Below are 13,612 nucleotides of genomic sequence, written 5' to 3' on the forward strand. Positions count from 1 at the left end.
AAGTAGACGGAGAGGCAGCCAGAGAGAGAGGGAAGCAGGCTCTCTGCTGAGCAGAGAGCCCGATGCGGGACTCGATCCCAGAACTCTGAGATCATGACCTGAGCCGAAGGCAGCGGCTTAACCCACTGAGCCACCCAGGCGCCCTCCCCCAATTTTTAAAGTGGGTTTATTTGCTTTCTTATTTTTTTCAAGATTTAATTTATTTTTTTGACAGAGATCACAAGTAGGCAGAGAAGCAGGGAGAGAGGGGGGGGAAGCAGGCTCCCTGCTGAGCAGAGAGCCCGATGGGGGGCTCGATCCCAGGACCCTGAGATCATGACGGGAGCTGAAGGCAGAGGCTTAACCCACTGAGCCACCCAGGCGCCCTTAGTTGCTTTTTTAAATTGTGTTCCGCTGCAGAGCGGTTTTTTGTATATTCTGGATAGGTCTCTTGTCAGTATCTGTGTTTTCTCCTGACCTGTTGCTTGCCTCTCTCTGTCAGGGTCTACGAAGGAGCAACAGAAGATTCATCTTCTGTCTTTCAAACGTTTTCTGTGACCTGTTTAGAAAATCTTTGCTGACCCTAACATCATGAAGATACTCTAGGATATTTTTTTTTTCGAGAACCTTTACAGTTTTAGGTTTTATACTTAGGTCTGTGAGCCATAATTAATTAACTTTTTTTTAATGATTTTTTTTTTTTTTAAAGATTTTATTTATTTATTTGACAGAGAGAGATTACAAGTAGGCAGACAGGCAGGCAGAGAGAGAGAGGAGGAAGCAGGCTCCCTGCTGAGCAGAGAGCCCGATGCGGGACTCGATCCCAGGACCCTGAGATCATGACCTGAGCCGAAGGCAGCGGCTTAACCCACTGAGCCACCCAGGCGCCCTTTTTTAATGATTTTTATTTATTTATTTGACAGACCGAGATCACAAGTAGGCAGAGAGGCAGGCAGAGAGAGAGGAGGAAGCAGGTTCCCTGCTGAGCAGAGAGCCTGATGTGGGGCTCAATCCCAGGACGCTGAGATCATGACCTGAGCCGAAGGCAGAGGCTTTAACCCACTGAGCCACCCAGGTGCCCCTATTTTCTGTTTCTTTGTTCTTCTTTTCAAACATACGAGGAAGAAACAATACCAGTCTTACTAATTTCATGATTAATTAACTAATTTAATGATATCCTGAGAATCCTGATACCAAAACCAGACAAGGATGTTAAAAGTAAAGAACAGGGGCCACCCAGGGGCAGCTCAGTGGGTTAAAGCCTCTGCCTTCGGCTCAGGTCATGATCCCAGTATCCTGGGATGGAGCCCCACATCGGGCTCTCTGTTCGGCAGGGAGCCTGCTTCCTCCTCTCTCTGCGTGTCTCTCTGCCTATTTGTGATCTCTGTCTGTCAAATAAATAAATAAAATCTTTAAAAAAAAAAAAGTAAACATTCTTGCTATATTTATATATATGCAAAAATCTGACAAATCTTAGCAAATCAAATCTGATAATCTATAAAAATGGTAGATACATCCTGACCAAGTAAAGTTTATCTCTAGGTAAACTCTAGACTGCAGTTAAGGTTGTAACATTTTAAAAATCAGCCAGAGTAATTTGCCACATTAAGAGATTGAAGGTTAAAAATCCTATGATCATTTCAACAGATGCATAAAAAGCAGTTAACATTATCCAACACCTATTCGTGGTTGGTTTATTTATTTATTTATTTATTTATTTATTTATTTATTTATTTGAGAGAGATCACAAGTAGACACAGAGGCAGGCAGAGAGAGAGAGGGAAGCAGTCTTCTTGCTGAGCAGAGAGTCCGATGTGGGACTCGATCCCAGTACTCTGAGATCATGACCTGAGCCGAAGGCAACGGCTTAACCCACTGAGCCACCCAGGTGCCCCTATTCATGTTTTTAAAAAGAAAAGAGAAGCCAACCTCCCAGCAAAGTAGGAAAAGGGAAACTTTCTCAGTCTGATAAAGGGCACCCCCAATCAAGTTACCATCAGCACATAATTGTGACAGACTGAATGCTTGTTTTCTAAGATCAGGAACTAGGATTTGATTCTCATCCCTTCAATACTGAAGGTATTGAGCCCCACGTTGGAGGTAGAGACTACTTTAAAAATAAAATCTTGAAAAACTAGGGGCGCCTGAGTGGCTCAGCGGGTTAAGCCTCTGCCTTCGGCTCAGGTCATGATCTCAGGGTCCTGAGATCAAGTCCCGCATCGGGCTCTCTGCTCTGCAGGGAGCCTGCTTCCTTCTCTCCCTCTCTCTGCCTGCCTGTCTGCCTGCTTGTGATCTCTGTCAAATAAAAAAATAAAATCTTTAAAAAAATAATAATAATAACAGACTACCGTATTCCTGGATGGAACACCCAATATTGGTGAGATATCAGGCTCTCCAAAATCATTTAATTTGATCCCAGTCAAAATCCTAGCAGGTCTGTTTGTAGAGACTGACAAGCTGATTCCAAAATGAAAATGTAGTACAAAGTTGGAGGTCTTAAACTAGCTGACTTCAAGATTACTATAAAGCTACTATAGGACATAGCCGTGAACAGAAGAGAGCCCAGGAGAAGACCATAAGTGTAGTCAAATGGTTTTCTAACTTTTTTATGTGTTTGAAATTATCCATAATAGGTCTTATGCAATTTTCTTTTTCAGGTTTGTTTGTTTTTTGGTTTTTGTTTTTAGAAAAACACTGATGAGAATAACAAACACTCATAGTCTCACCAAATAATTATAACATTTAACATTTTGTCTTATTTGTGTCCCTGTTTTAATCTACAAGTAATGTGTGAATACCATCCTTTTTATTTTTCTTCATTATTCAAGCTAGAACCCTTTGACCAGTACCCCCAGTCCCATGAACATACGTATCTCCCCCTCTCTGAGAGCATCACTGTCATATCTTTGTAAATTTTTATTCTTGCCTTTCATATTTTCACATATATATGTTTGTAAGCAGTAAATACAGTTGACTCTTTTATTTTATTTTATTTTATTTATTTATTTGACAGAGAGGATCACAAACAGGCAGAGAGGCAGGCAGAGAGGGAGGAGGAAGCAGGCTCCCTGCTGAGCAGAGAGCCCGATGTGGGGCTCAATCCGAGGACCCTGAGATCATGACAGGAGCCGAAGGAAGCGGCCTAACCCACTGAGCCACCCAGGTGCCCTACAGTTGACTCTTGAACAGCATGGGTTTGAACTGCATGGGACCACTTATACATGGCTTTTTTCGGATAAATACAGTACAGTATTGTGAATGTCTTTCTTTTTTCCTTGTGATTATCTATAGTATTATCTATAGCTTGCTTTTTTTTTTTAAGATCTTATGTATTTATTTATTTATTTGAGAAAGAGAGAGAGCATGAGAAGGAGGAGGAGCAGGGGAAGAAACAGGCTCCTCCCTGAGCAGGGAGCCCGATGAGGGGGCTCAACCCCAGAGCCAAAGGCAGACGCTCAACTGACTGAGCCATCCAGGCACCCCTGTCTGTAGCTACTTTAAGAATATAGTGTATAAGGAGCCCCTGGCTGGCTCAGTTGGTGAAGCATCTGCCTTAGGCTCAGGTAGTGATCTCTGGGTCCTGGGATCGAGACCTTCATTGGACTCTGTTCAGTGGGGAGTCTGCTTCTCCCTTTTTCCCTGTCAAATAAATAAAATGTTTTTTAAAAATATATATAGTATATAATAAATATATAAAATATGTATTAATTGATTGTTTTTTTTAATTAATTTATTTATTTGACAGACAGAGATCACAAGTAGGAAGAGAGGCAGGCAGAGAGAGAGGAGGAAGCAGGCTCCCTGCTGAGCAGAGAGCAGGACTCTGGGATCATGACCTGAGCCGAAGGCAGAAGCTTTAACCCACTGAGCCACTGAGGCGCCCCTTGATTGTTTATGTTATCGCTAAGGCTTCTGCTGAGCAGGGGGCTGTTAGCAGTTACATTTGGGGGCACTCAAGGGATACACATGTATTTTCAACAGCACAGGGGAGCGCTGCCCCAACCCCCACATTGTTTAAGGGTTGACTATAGTTATTCTGCATTTGTAAATCACATAAACTACTTATATTACTGTGTTTGGCCTTTTTGGGGGGGGTACCCCTGCAAACTTTTTTTTTTTTTTAATTATTTATTTATTTGACAGAGAGATCACAAGCAGACAGAGAGGCAGGCGGGGGTGGGGGGGGAGCAGGCTCCCCACTGAGCAGAGAGACCGATGCAGGGCTTGATCCCAAGACCCTGAGATCATGACCTGAGTGGAAGGCAGAGGCTTAATCCACTGAGCCAGGCAGGCGGCCCATTGCAAGCTACTTTTTAATCAGCCTGTATCTGAGCTATGTCTAGTTCCATACACACAGATAAATTCATCTCTTCAAACTGCCGCAGTGAATGTGTCTTGTGGGTATTTCATGTAGTAGGTGTTTCCCTACCGATACATAGTAATGTTTCTCATCATCTCACGGAGAACACTGGCATCAACATATTTGTGCAAGACTTGTGATGCTTCCCTCTTGGAGTGTCTTCTAAGGGGGTCTGCCTAGACTTGGTTTTGTGAAGTAGTAAGTTGCCAGACTCTGCCTTATTACTCTGCAGAATCATCTTTTTTGTTTTATTGTGTTTTGTTTTCTGGTCATAGCTTTCAACGAAGAAAGTTTGTTACACCAGACTCAGGATGTATTTAGAAGCCTAATTATTTAGAGCTTGGGTGTGGCTTTGGACAGTCCAGGTTCAAATCCCTCGCCCTGCCCCTGGAGAGGTTTCTGAACCTGGGTAAGCGAGTTAATTCCTTCAGCCTCCGCTCCTGCAGCTGAAGATGATACCTGGGGTACTGGCTTCTTGAGAGGATTAATGGGATAAGCCACAGGGAGCATTGGGCCCCCGTGGGGATGATAAGCAACCCCCACTGTTAGGATGGTGGTGGGCTGTGTGCCTCGGAGGAGAGTCTGGGCTGATTTGGTGGCCTTCCCACCAGGGAAGGTCCTGCCACTCCAACTGTTTGGAAAGTCTGGTTCAGCTTTGGAAAATGTAATGGCCCTTGATTCTCACCCCCGGGAAGGAACCTGCTCTGAAAAGGTTTTCTAGTGATTCTGCCTGCAGTATAGAACTAATAAAATGGGACAGTCCTGAAAACGCACGTTTGTTGAGCTCTTATTATGTGCCAGGCACTCGTCTCAGCTCTGTGCGATCCCCATAATAAGTAGGGTGCTATTTTAAAGCAGAGGACACTGAGGCCCAGAGAGGTTAAGTAAACTCCCCAAATGACACAGCTATTAGGTGGTGAGCCTGGGATGCAGGCCTAGCCTGCTGCTCCTGTCTCCGGTCCTGGGTACTTTTCACCAAGCACATAGAGATGAGCAAAACTCCATGCCTGTATGTGAGAAAGCCGAAAGGCTAGCCCTTGGGGTAGGGGAAGTTGCCCTGCAAATGTTAGGTAATAGTACAATGTCAAACTCAGGGCTTTTGACTTCTGAAACTCCCTTCCATGAAAAATATCAAAGTTCTTTTGATCACTGATGCAGGGCAGAGGTCCTGGTCCTTCCTCACCAAGCAAATGTTCGGGATCTCTCCCCCGGCCACCCCCTCTTGCCTTCTTCCCTGCACAGGCATTGTCCATCCCTCACTCAGGCCAGTTAGCGATGGCAGCTGTGATAAGGAGCCCTTTGCCAACCTCCTCACTGGAGAACTTTTTTCTTTTTCTTTTTTTTTTTTAAAGATTTTGTTTATTTATTTAACAGACAGATCACAAGTAGGCAGAGAACCAGGCAGAGAGAGGGGAAAGGAAGCAGGCTCCCCGCTGAGCAGAGAGCCCAATGCTGGGCTCTATCCCAGGACCCTGGGATCATGACCTGAGCGGAAGGCAGAGGCTTTAACCCACTGAGCCACCCAGGCGCCCCCGAATGGTCATTTTTAGCAGAAGTTCAGCTGCTCACCGGTGTGTGTGCTGTGGGCAGATCCCTTCCCCTCTCTCTGAGACGCAGCTTCCTCACCTGTGGGGGTCACCTGTTGGGGGGGTGTTGCCTAGGGCGGCCAGTGTGGTTCTCTGGACAAATGAATTAACACACATAAATGGATTTCACAAACTCTTATGTACATAAGAAATCAGGCCCAGGAGCAGGTGAATGTTGGGAGGGCAGGGGAGGGTGATGGTGGGAGGAGCCACGGGGGTAGGGGTGATGGGCTTGTCCCCGCTCTATAAGACACAGGTCATGAACAGGGACATCCACAGGGGGCATGTTTTTTCCGAAAAACTCATGTCAAACTTGGGGAAGATGTCAGGAGGCGGTGGAAGCATAGCCTGGTAGGTGCCTGGGCCAGGACTAGGACCACCCCTGTGAACTGCTTGCTCCATCGACAACCCCGGCTCACGACCCGGGCACAGCCATTCACCAGCTCACCACAATCAGGGAGCCCGACCGGGCAGTCTTTGGGTGGCCTGGGCAAACACGCCTGAGGAGTTGTGAAGATGAGGTCCCAGAACGTGCTTCCCCCAAGACAGTGGCTGACCCCAGGGTTCCCAGTAGAGGGAACCACCAGTGTGGGGTAAACCGGACTGTGTCTGGTAGCAGAGAAGGCTGCCAGTGGCTGGAGAGTGTTAGAAGATGAGGTCAGAGAGGCAAGCCAGGGAGTCCTAAGCCGGGGGTGGGAGTGGAGATGGCGGTCCTTCAGGAAGCTTCGTGATGAAGGGGGTCAGGTGGGGAATGTGGGCGTCTGGGGAGGTATTCCCCCCTCCCCGGGTGGAGGATGTGGGCTGACATGCTTCATCCTTATTACCAAGACAGAGGGCAAAAGTAGGGTACCCTTGGGCGCCTGGGTGGCTCAGTGGGTTAAAGCCTCTGCCTTTGGCTCAGGTCATGATCCCAGGGTCCTGGGATCGAGACCCCCATTAGGCTCTCTGCTCAGCAGGGAGCCTGTTTCTCCGTCTCTCTCTGCCTGCCTCTCTGCCTACTTGTGCTCTCCGTCTGTCAAATAAATAAATAAAATCTTTTAAAAAAAAAAGTAGGGTACCCTTTTAGGAAGGCTGTGGACCCCCTGGTGGGAAGCCTGGAATTCCCTCTCTGGTTATCTTTGTGCCTTGAGGACAGGTGGGCTGGGCTGCGCCGTCGAGAGGCTGGGCAGGCGCAACGCCCTGGCTCTTGGGGAGGCCGAGGCCAGGGCCATGGCATCTTGGACCTGGTATGGTGTTGATGGAAGTATCCACCCTGCCTCAGGGTTGGGGGTCCCGGGGTTGGGTGTGTCTCACTTGGAACCCCCACTTTGCTCTCCCCAGTGGCCACACTCCATTCCCAGGAGCTGCAATGCAGGACCCACAGTCCGAGCTCACCATCGACCCCCCTTTAAGCCAGGAGACATTTTCCGAATTGTGGAACCTGTAAGTGGAAGGCAGGACAGGCTCCTCACCAGCCTCCCGGGATCACTGCCCCATCCTGCCCGTCCTGCCCACCCACCCCGATCCCCAGCCCCCTGGTAGATGCCCGTGGGGGGTGGGGCAAACGCCCACGCTGACTTCCTGCTCTTGTCTTCCAGGCTTCCTGAAAACAATGTTCTGGTAAGGACGGGATGTAGGGAGAGCCAGTGGGGGCCTGCGGGGCTGGGGGCTGAGGACCTGGCCCTCTGACTCTTGTCTCCGCACCTGCAGTCCCCTGCAGTGGATGAACTGCTGTCAGAAGGCGTGAACTGGCTGGGAGAAGGGTCCAATGACGCTCCCAGGATGCCGGCGACTCCTGCGCCCGCAGCGCCCGGACCCGCCCCCTCCTGGCCCCTGTCATCTTTTGTCCCTTCCCCGAAGACCTACCCTGGCGCCTATGGGTTCCGTCTGGGGTTCCTGCATTCTGGGACAGCCAAGTCTGTTACTTGCACGGTCAGTGGCCCTCAGGGGCTGGTTTCCATGGGAACGTTGGGTGCCTGGCCACACGCCCCCTGGCTTTTTCTGTTTGGGACTTTGGGGTGCCTGTCCAGTCTGCACTTGCTGTCAGTCTGACCTGTTTAGTTCGGGACCTTGGGCTTTTGTCCTTCCCATCATATGGGGCCCTGGATCTCTCCCTCGTTTCCTTTGCTCATTCAGCCCTTGGCTCTTTAAAGTAAGCTTCTAGGACGCCTGGGTGGCTCAGTGGGTTGAGCCGCTGCCTTCGGCTCAGGTCATGATCTCAGGGTCCTGGGATCGAGTCCCGCATCGGGCTCTCTGCTCGGCAGGGAGCCTGCTTCCCTCTCTCTCTCTCTCTCTGCCTGCCTCTCCATCTATTTGTGATTTCTCTCTGTCAAATAAATAAATAAAATAAATCTTTAATAAATAAATAAATAAAGTAAGCTTCTAGGATGCAGACCCTCCAGCCCAGCCATGTCTGGCCACCCTCTGCACACCACTCGCAGCCTCCAGGGGGTGTTTGGGCTGTTTGTCCGTCCCCTGACCCCTCTCCTTTCCTTACAGTACTCCCCCTCCCTCAACAAGCTGTTCTGCCAGCTGGCAAAGACCTGCCCCGTGCAGCTGTGGGTCAGCTCGCCACCCCCAGCCGACACCTGCGTCCGGGCCATGGCCATTTACAAGAAGTCGGAGTTTGTGACGGAAGTGGTGCGGCGCTGCCCCCACCATGAGCGCTGCTCGGACAGTAGTGATGGTGAGCGGGGCGGGGGCACAGACCGGGCAGGGCCAGTGCCCGGAGACCTCAGACCCCTGACTCCTCCCCGATGGCTCTGCTTACAGGTCTGGCCCCGCCTCAGCATCTCATCCGGGTAGAGGGAAACCTGCGGGCCAAGTACCTGGACGATAGGAACACCTTCCGGCAGAGCGTGGTGGTGCCCTATGAGCCGCCCGAGGTCTGCTTTGGTGTCCGAGCTCTCTGGGAGGGGAGGGCTGGAGGGGCTTGTCAGGTGGGACATAGGGGGGGCTTTCTTCTCCTTACTCAACGTCTCCATGGCCCCTTGCGGGGTGCAGAGCTGGATGGGTCATTCCCATTCCGAGGTGGGGGAAACTGAGGCCTGCGGAGACTACAGTCCAGCCCCCGGGGGCGGGGCAGCCTGACCGCGGGCCTGTCTGCTGTCTCAGGTGGGCTCCGACTGCACCACCATCCACTATAACTACATGTGTAACAGTTCCTGCATGGGGGGCATGAACCGCCGGCCCATCCTCACCATCATCACTCTGGAAGATTCCAGGTAGGGCCCCTTCCTGCCTTACCCATCCTTCCCGCTCATTCCCGTGCCCACATATGGACTCTTCCCGGCTGCCCGCTTCGCGCCCTCCGCCTCCCCCGGTTTCCTTTCTGTGGCTTCAGAACCTCTCTGGCCCTGTGGCTTCTTACTATTCCTCTGGTTCAGGCTCCACAGAGGATGAGGGCGGTTGGGATTTGAGGGGGCGCGGTGAAAGGGCTCACCTCCCTCACTGCCGCCTGCTTCCGTCTTCTTGCCTGGGGTAGTGGTAATGTGCTGGGACGGAGCAGCTTCGAGGTACGCGTCTGTGCCTGTCCTGGGAGAGACCGGCGCACAGAGGAGGAAAATTTCCGCAAGAAGGGGGAGCCTTGCCCCGAGCCGCCCCCCGGGAGCACCAAGCGAGGTAAGCAGGCAGGACTAGAGGAGGCAGGGGGAGCACAGGAGGGTGCATTACGGCTCCCAATGTGCCCTTCTCTTGTCTTCCCAGCACTGCCTCCCAGCACCAGCTCGTCTCCCCCGCAAAAGAAGAAGCCGCTGGATGGGGAGTACTTCACCCTTCAGGTACCCAGTCTGGCGGGGACAGGCAGGCTCCCACTCAGTGGGACCGGAGGAGGGAAGAAAAACTGAATGGAGCAGACGGGAGGCTGGGCCCTGGTCCTCTGTCCATCCTTCCCTCTGCTCCTGTCCCTGATCCTGGAAGTGAATGTTGCTGGCTTGAAGATGGGTTTCAAGCCCGGCTCCCAGAACGCTGGTTTCTTTCTGGGCTGCTCTGCCTGCAATTAGGCCCCCTGCCTTCAGGGGGCAGCCATCCCTCGCTGCGGATTACAGTTTACCTCAAGCCAACAGGCTTTGCCTTCACGATTTTCTCTCCCTCCCCTCCCCTGGCACAGATCCGTGGCCTTGAACGCTACAACATGTTCAGGGAGTTGAATGAGGCCTTGGAGCTGAAGGATGCCCTGAATGGAAAGGAGCCAGGGGGAAGCAGGCCTCACTCCAGGTGAGTGACCGGGGGCCCTCACCCAGCCCCCAGCCCCTGCCTTCCCACCTTGGAAAGCCACATGATTCTGTTCTTATCTTACCTTCAAGGTCAAACGGAGCTGATGCCCTCGCGGGGGGGTGGGGTGGGGAAGGGGGCCCATGGGGCCCATCCTGCCCAGACTCGCTTCCGTCTCCCACAGGTCGATCCCACAACCCGGTTCCAGCCTTGGGAGGTCCCCAGACCCTTCAAGGGGTGAACAGTGGGGTATCTCTTCGTCATTTCCGGCAACCTCTAGTGCAGAGCTGGGGAATCAGCTAGGGGCCTGATAACCATGGGGCAGTATTGGACACAGCGGGGTTGGGACAGACCCCCCAGCCCAGCCAAGTACGAGCAGGTCCGTGTGGCCTTGCGACTGCCCTTCTTGGGTTCCGTTTCCTTGCTTGTCAGGGGGTGGGGGAAGAGGGAGAGAAAACATGGAAGTGCCCCAGATGCTCAGCCAACATGCCTGTAGCTGGCTGCGGCCATTTTAACTGAAATTTCCCTTAGCCTACATCTAGGACAAGGAGCCCCAGCCTCCCACTCGCGGATGTCACCTCTCCCCGCCTTGTCTCCCAACAGCCACCTGAAGGCTAAGAAGGGGCAGTCTACCTCCCGCCATAAAAAACCGATGCTGAAGAGAGAGGGGCCCGACTCAGACTGATGTCCCCTGCTTCCTGCGGCCCCCGCCCCGCCCCTGCTGACCCTTCCCCACCACCCACCACCCTCCCTCCCTGGCATTTTGGGGACTTGGAACACCTGCTTGGTGTGTTGACTGCTTTGGTACAGGTGTACTGCACAGTAGCCCGGGGTTCTTCCATCCACCTTGCCCTAACGCGCTCCTAAAGGAGGTGGCCTCCAAGGTCAGTTGGTTGGGGGGGACGTAGGACGTTCCAGCTGGTTTTTAAAGATTTTTACTGTGAGGAACCATGGGAAAGGTAGGAAAATGTTCCTGAATGTCAGGTGCATTTTCGAAGCCATCACAGACTGGGCTCTGAGCCCAGTTCTCTACCGTTTTAGCCATTGGTTGAGATTTCCTAATTTCATAGTCCATTTTTATGAAATTCTGATAACCATACCTACCTCACGAAGTTTGTTGTGAGGGTGAATGTCTGACCCCCCCAAACAGCCCTTTTCTCCCATGGTGCCTGTGCCTTGGTGCCTTCGTGGGTGTCGTTGGTTCCCTGTCCCTGCTGGTGGGTCGGGTGACAGCTTCTGTGATGGGCAGCTGGCGAGGGGTCCCCACCTTGCTGGCATGGCCAAATCCTGTCTAACCTCCTGGGGAGCCCCGGCACCCCCAGCATCTCATCCCATCTCGCAGCCCGGAGGACTGATTCCATCCCATGGTGTCGGGTCTGTATCTGCCGAGGGCTTTTGCCTCCCCGCCTGGTTCTGGGTGAATTTCTTCTGCACTCTGCACTCATCACCCATACCCCCTCCTCCTCTTCCCCTTTTATATCCCCTTTTTGTACCGATGTGCCATTTTACAATAAAACTTGGTACCACCTGTGCGTCTGCGGGGCGGGCACCTGGGCTGGCTGCGAGGGGCCTGGTGCGCGCGGCAGGGGTGAGGAAGGAGGGAACGCTGGGAGACAGCCACCTGAGTGTCCCGGGAGCGTGGGCTGGGGGGCGCCCAAGGCCCGGGCTCCCGGAGGAGAACAAAAGCTGGAGACTGGGTCAGTCTGCGGGCTGCATGACAACAAGGGAAGGGGGGGACTCCATTCATAACTCGGGAACCAACTGTCCCTCCTCCCCTCCCGCCAGGCCTGGCACGAGGTTCTCTCCTGCCCCTGCTTCTAGGATTGGGCTGCTGCCCCCCTCCATCAACCTCTCACCGAGGATTATGGGATTTAAATGTCTGATTTAGCAAGACTGAGCCTCTGGGGTCGCCATCTGCTCCACAGGAGAGGAATGGGACACCTGGGTCCCCGAGGGGAAAGGCGGTGGGCGACGTCAGATGAAGAGAGGGAGCAGGGGAGGCCTGCCAGCCTGGGTCCCAGGAAAAGTGGGGGCGGCTAAGGTGAGGGCTGGGGTGTGGGGCCGGGGCCTTCCCGGCATCCCCTCAAACTGGGCCTGATGCCAGGCAATTCAATGAATTGAAGCTTTAAACTCTGCCAAGAAAACCTTTCAAAGGGCTTCTTGGAGTAGGGAGGAGAGCTGAGGTTGGGGAGCCCAGCACCCCCTCCTGTCCTATTCCTCGGTGCTGCTGGCTCCCAGGGAGGGGGGCTGGGGATGAGCTCTCCCAGTCCCCCGCTGCTGGCCGAGCCAGTGCCCGGAGGAATGGCCAGATAGTGGGAACATGGCTTGGCCCACCTCCCTAGAGGTGGGGGGGGGGGGCTAAGGTCTGGAGAGGCTTCTGAGGCCACTGTCTTCTCAGCCTTATCAACCAGGCTTTGAGTGCCTGTGGGAGTACTGTGGCTTGCCCCAAGGATCCAGCTTCCCTGGCCTCAAAACTGCCTTCTTTCTCTTTCTCACTGGGGAATGCCAAACACTCCCCAGGAGACTTGGAACCATCTCCTTGAGAGACGATTCTCCTGCCTTGGCAAACCAGAGCTCTCAAAACTCATTTTGTCTCCTCACTCTGCTAGATGGGTCACCTTGGAGCTCCCTTCTGACCAGCGTCCAGCACCCCTGACTCCCAATTTCCCTGCCTGTGGCAGACACAGTCTCTGCCCTCAAGCTCAAAGCCTGAGCCCAGTACCACTGCGATCCAGAATGCTAACCAACTTACCTCCCTGATTGCAGGAACACAGGGTTCCCAAAACTATGAGACCCAGCAAAAGATGTACTCTGAGGAAAATGCATAGCCACAAATGCTTTCATTATTCTAAAAGAGAGAGAGAAATAAAAGGAACCTAGCGTGCATCCTAAAAAAGAAACAAATTGTTGGAAGAGAAAGCAAACTTAGTTGAAAGGGTAAATCCAAAACCAGGAGCTTAGGGGGAATAAAAACCATTATTTTAAAAGAGGAAAGAAAGGTGCCTGGGGGGCTCAGTTGGTGGAGCATGAAACTCTTGATCTCAGGGTGATGACTTTAAGCCCCATGTTGGACGTAGAGATTAGCTTTAAAAAAAAAATTAAAAATAGGGCCCCCTGAGTGGCTCAGTTGGTTAAGCCTCTGCCTTCAGCTCAGGTCGTGATCCCAGGGTCCTGGGATCGAGCCCCACATCGGGCTCCGTACTTGGTGGGGAGCCTGCTTCTCCCTCTGCCCGCTGCTCCCCCTGCTTGTTCTCTCTCTCAAATAAAATCTTTTGAAAAAATTTTTAATAAAAATTAAAAATAATTTATAAAGAAACAGTCCAGAGCTTATTGAGGAAGACACAGCAAAGACCATCGATTGGTCCAACGATTCTGTGCCACAGGAAAAGAATGAAATCTCCAATTTATGAAAAGTTTTTGGGGACACCTGGGTGGCTCAGTTGGTTAAGCAGCTGCCTTCGGCTCAGGTCATGATCCCAGCGTCCTGGGATCGAGT

At 52.1% G+C, this 13,612-nt stretch overlaps 1 protein-coding gene across 5 annotated transcripts in view; it reads left to right on the forward strand.

Moving 5' to 3' along the window:
- TP53 (tumor protein p53) overlaps positions 1-11,644 on the forward strand; it is a 19,314-nt gene extending 7,670 nt beyond the window's left edge. Inside the window, exons 2-12 of one of the 5 annotated variants that reach the window (XR_009400314.1) lie at positions 7,246-7,347; positions 7,503-7,524; positions 7,615-7,836; positions 8,404-8,590; positions 8,677-8,789; positions 9,019-9,128; positions 9,389-9,525; positions 9,610-9,683; positions 10,013-10,119; positions 10,301-10,495; positions 10,720-10,809. Coding sequence is in view for 3 of the 5 variants with exons in the window: in XM_059379540.1 (XP_059235523.1) it covers positions 7,274-7,347; positions 7,503-7,524; positions 7,615-7,836; positions 8,404-8,590; positions 8,677-8,789; positions 9,019-9,128; positions 9,389-9,525; positions 9,610-9,683; positions 10,013-10,119; positions 10,648-10,801 (1,200 nt within the window). In the remaining 2 variants the exon portion in view is untranslated. Of the gene's footprint in view, positions 1-2,992; positions 3,143-7,245; positions 7,348-7,502; positions 7,525-7,614; positions 7,837-8,403; positions 8,591-8,676; positions 8,790-9,018; positions 9,129-9,388; positions 9,526-9,609; positions 9,684-10,012; positions 10,120-10,300; positions 10,496-10,647 lie in introns of all 5 variants that reach the window. The other 4 variants (XR_009400313.1, XM_059379540.1, XM_059379539.1 and 1 more) reach the window with 4 other exon arrangements.
- The last annotated feature ends 1,968 nt before the right edge of the window (positions 11,645-13,612 follow it).

Source organism: Mustela nigripes, chromosome 16 (genome assembly GCF_022355385.1).
Source record: "Mustela nigripes isolate SB6536 chromosome 16, MUSNIG.SB6536, whole genome shotgun sequence".
Taxonomy (NCBI): Eukaryota; Metazoa; Chordata; class Mammalia; order Carnivora; family Mustelidae; genus Mustela; species Mustela nigripes.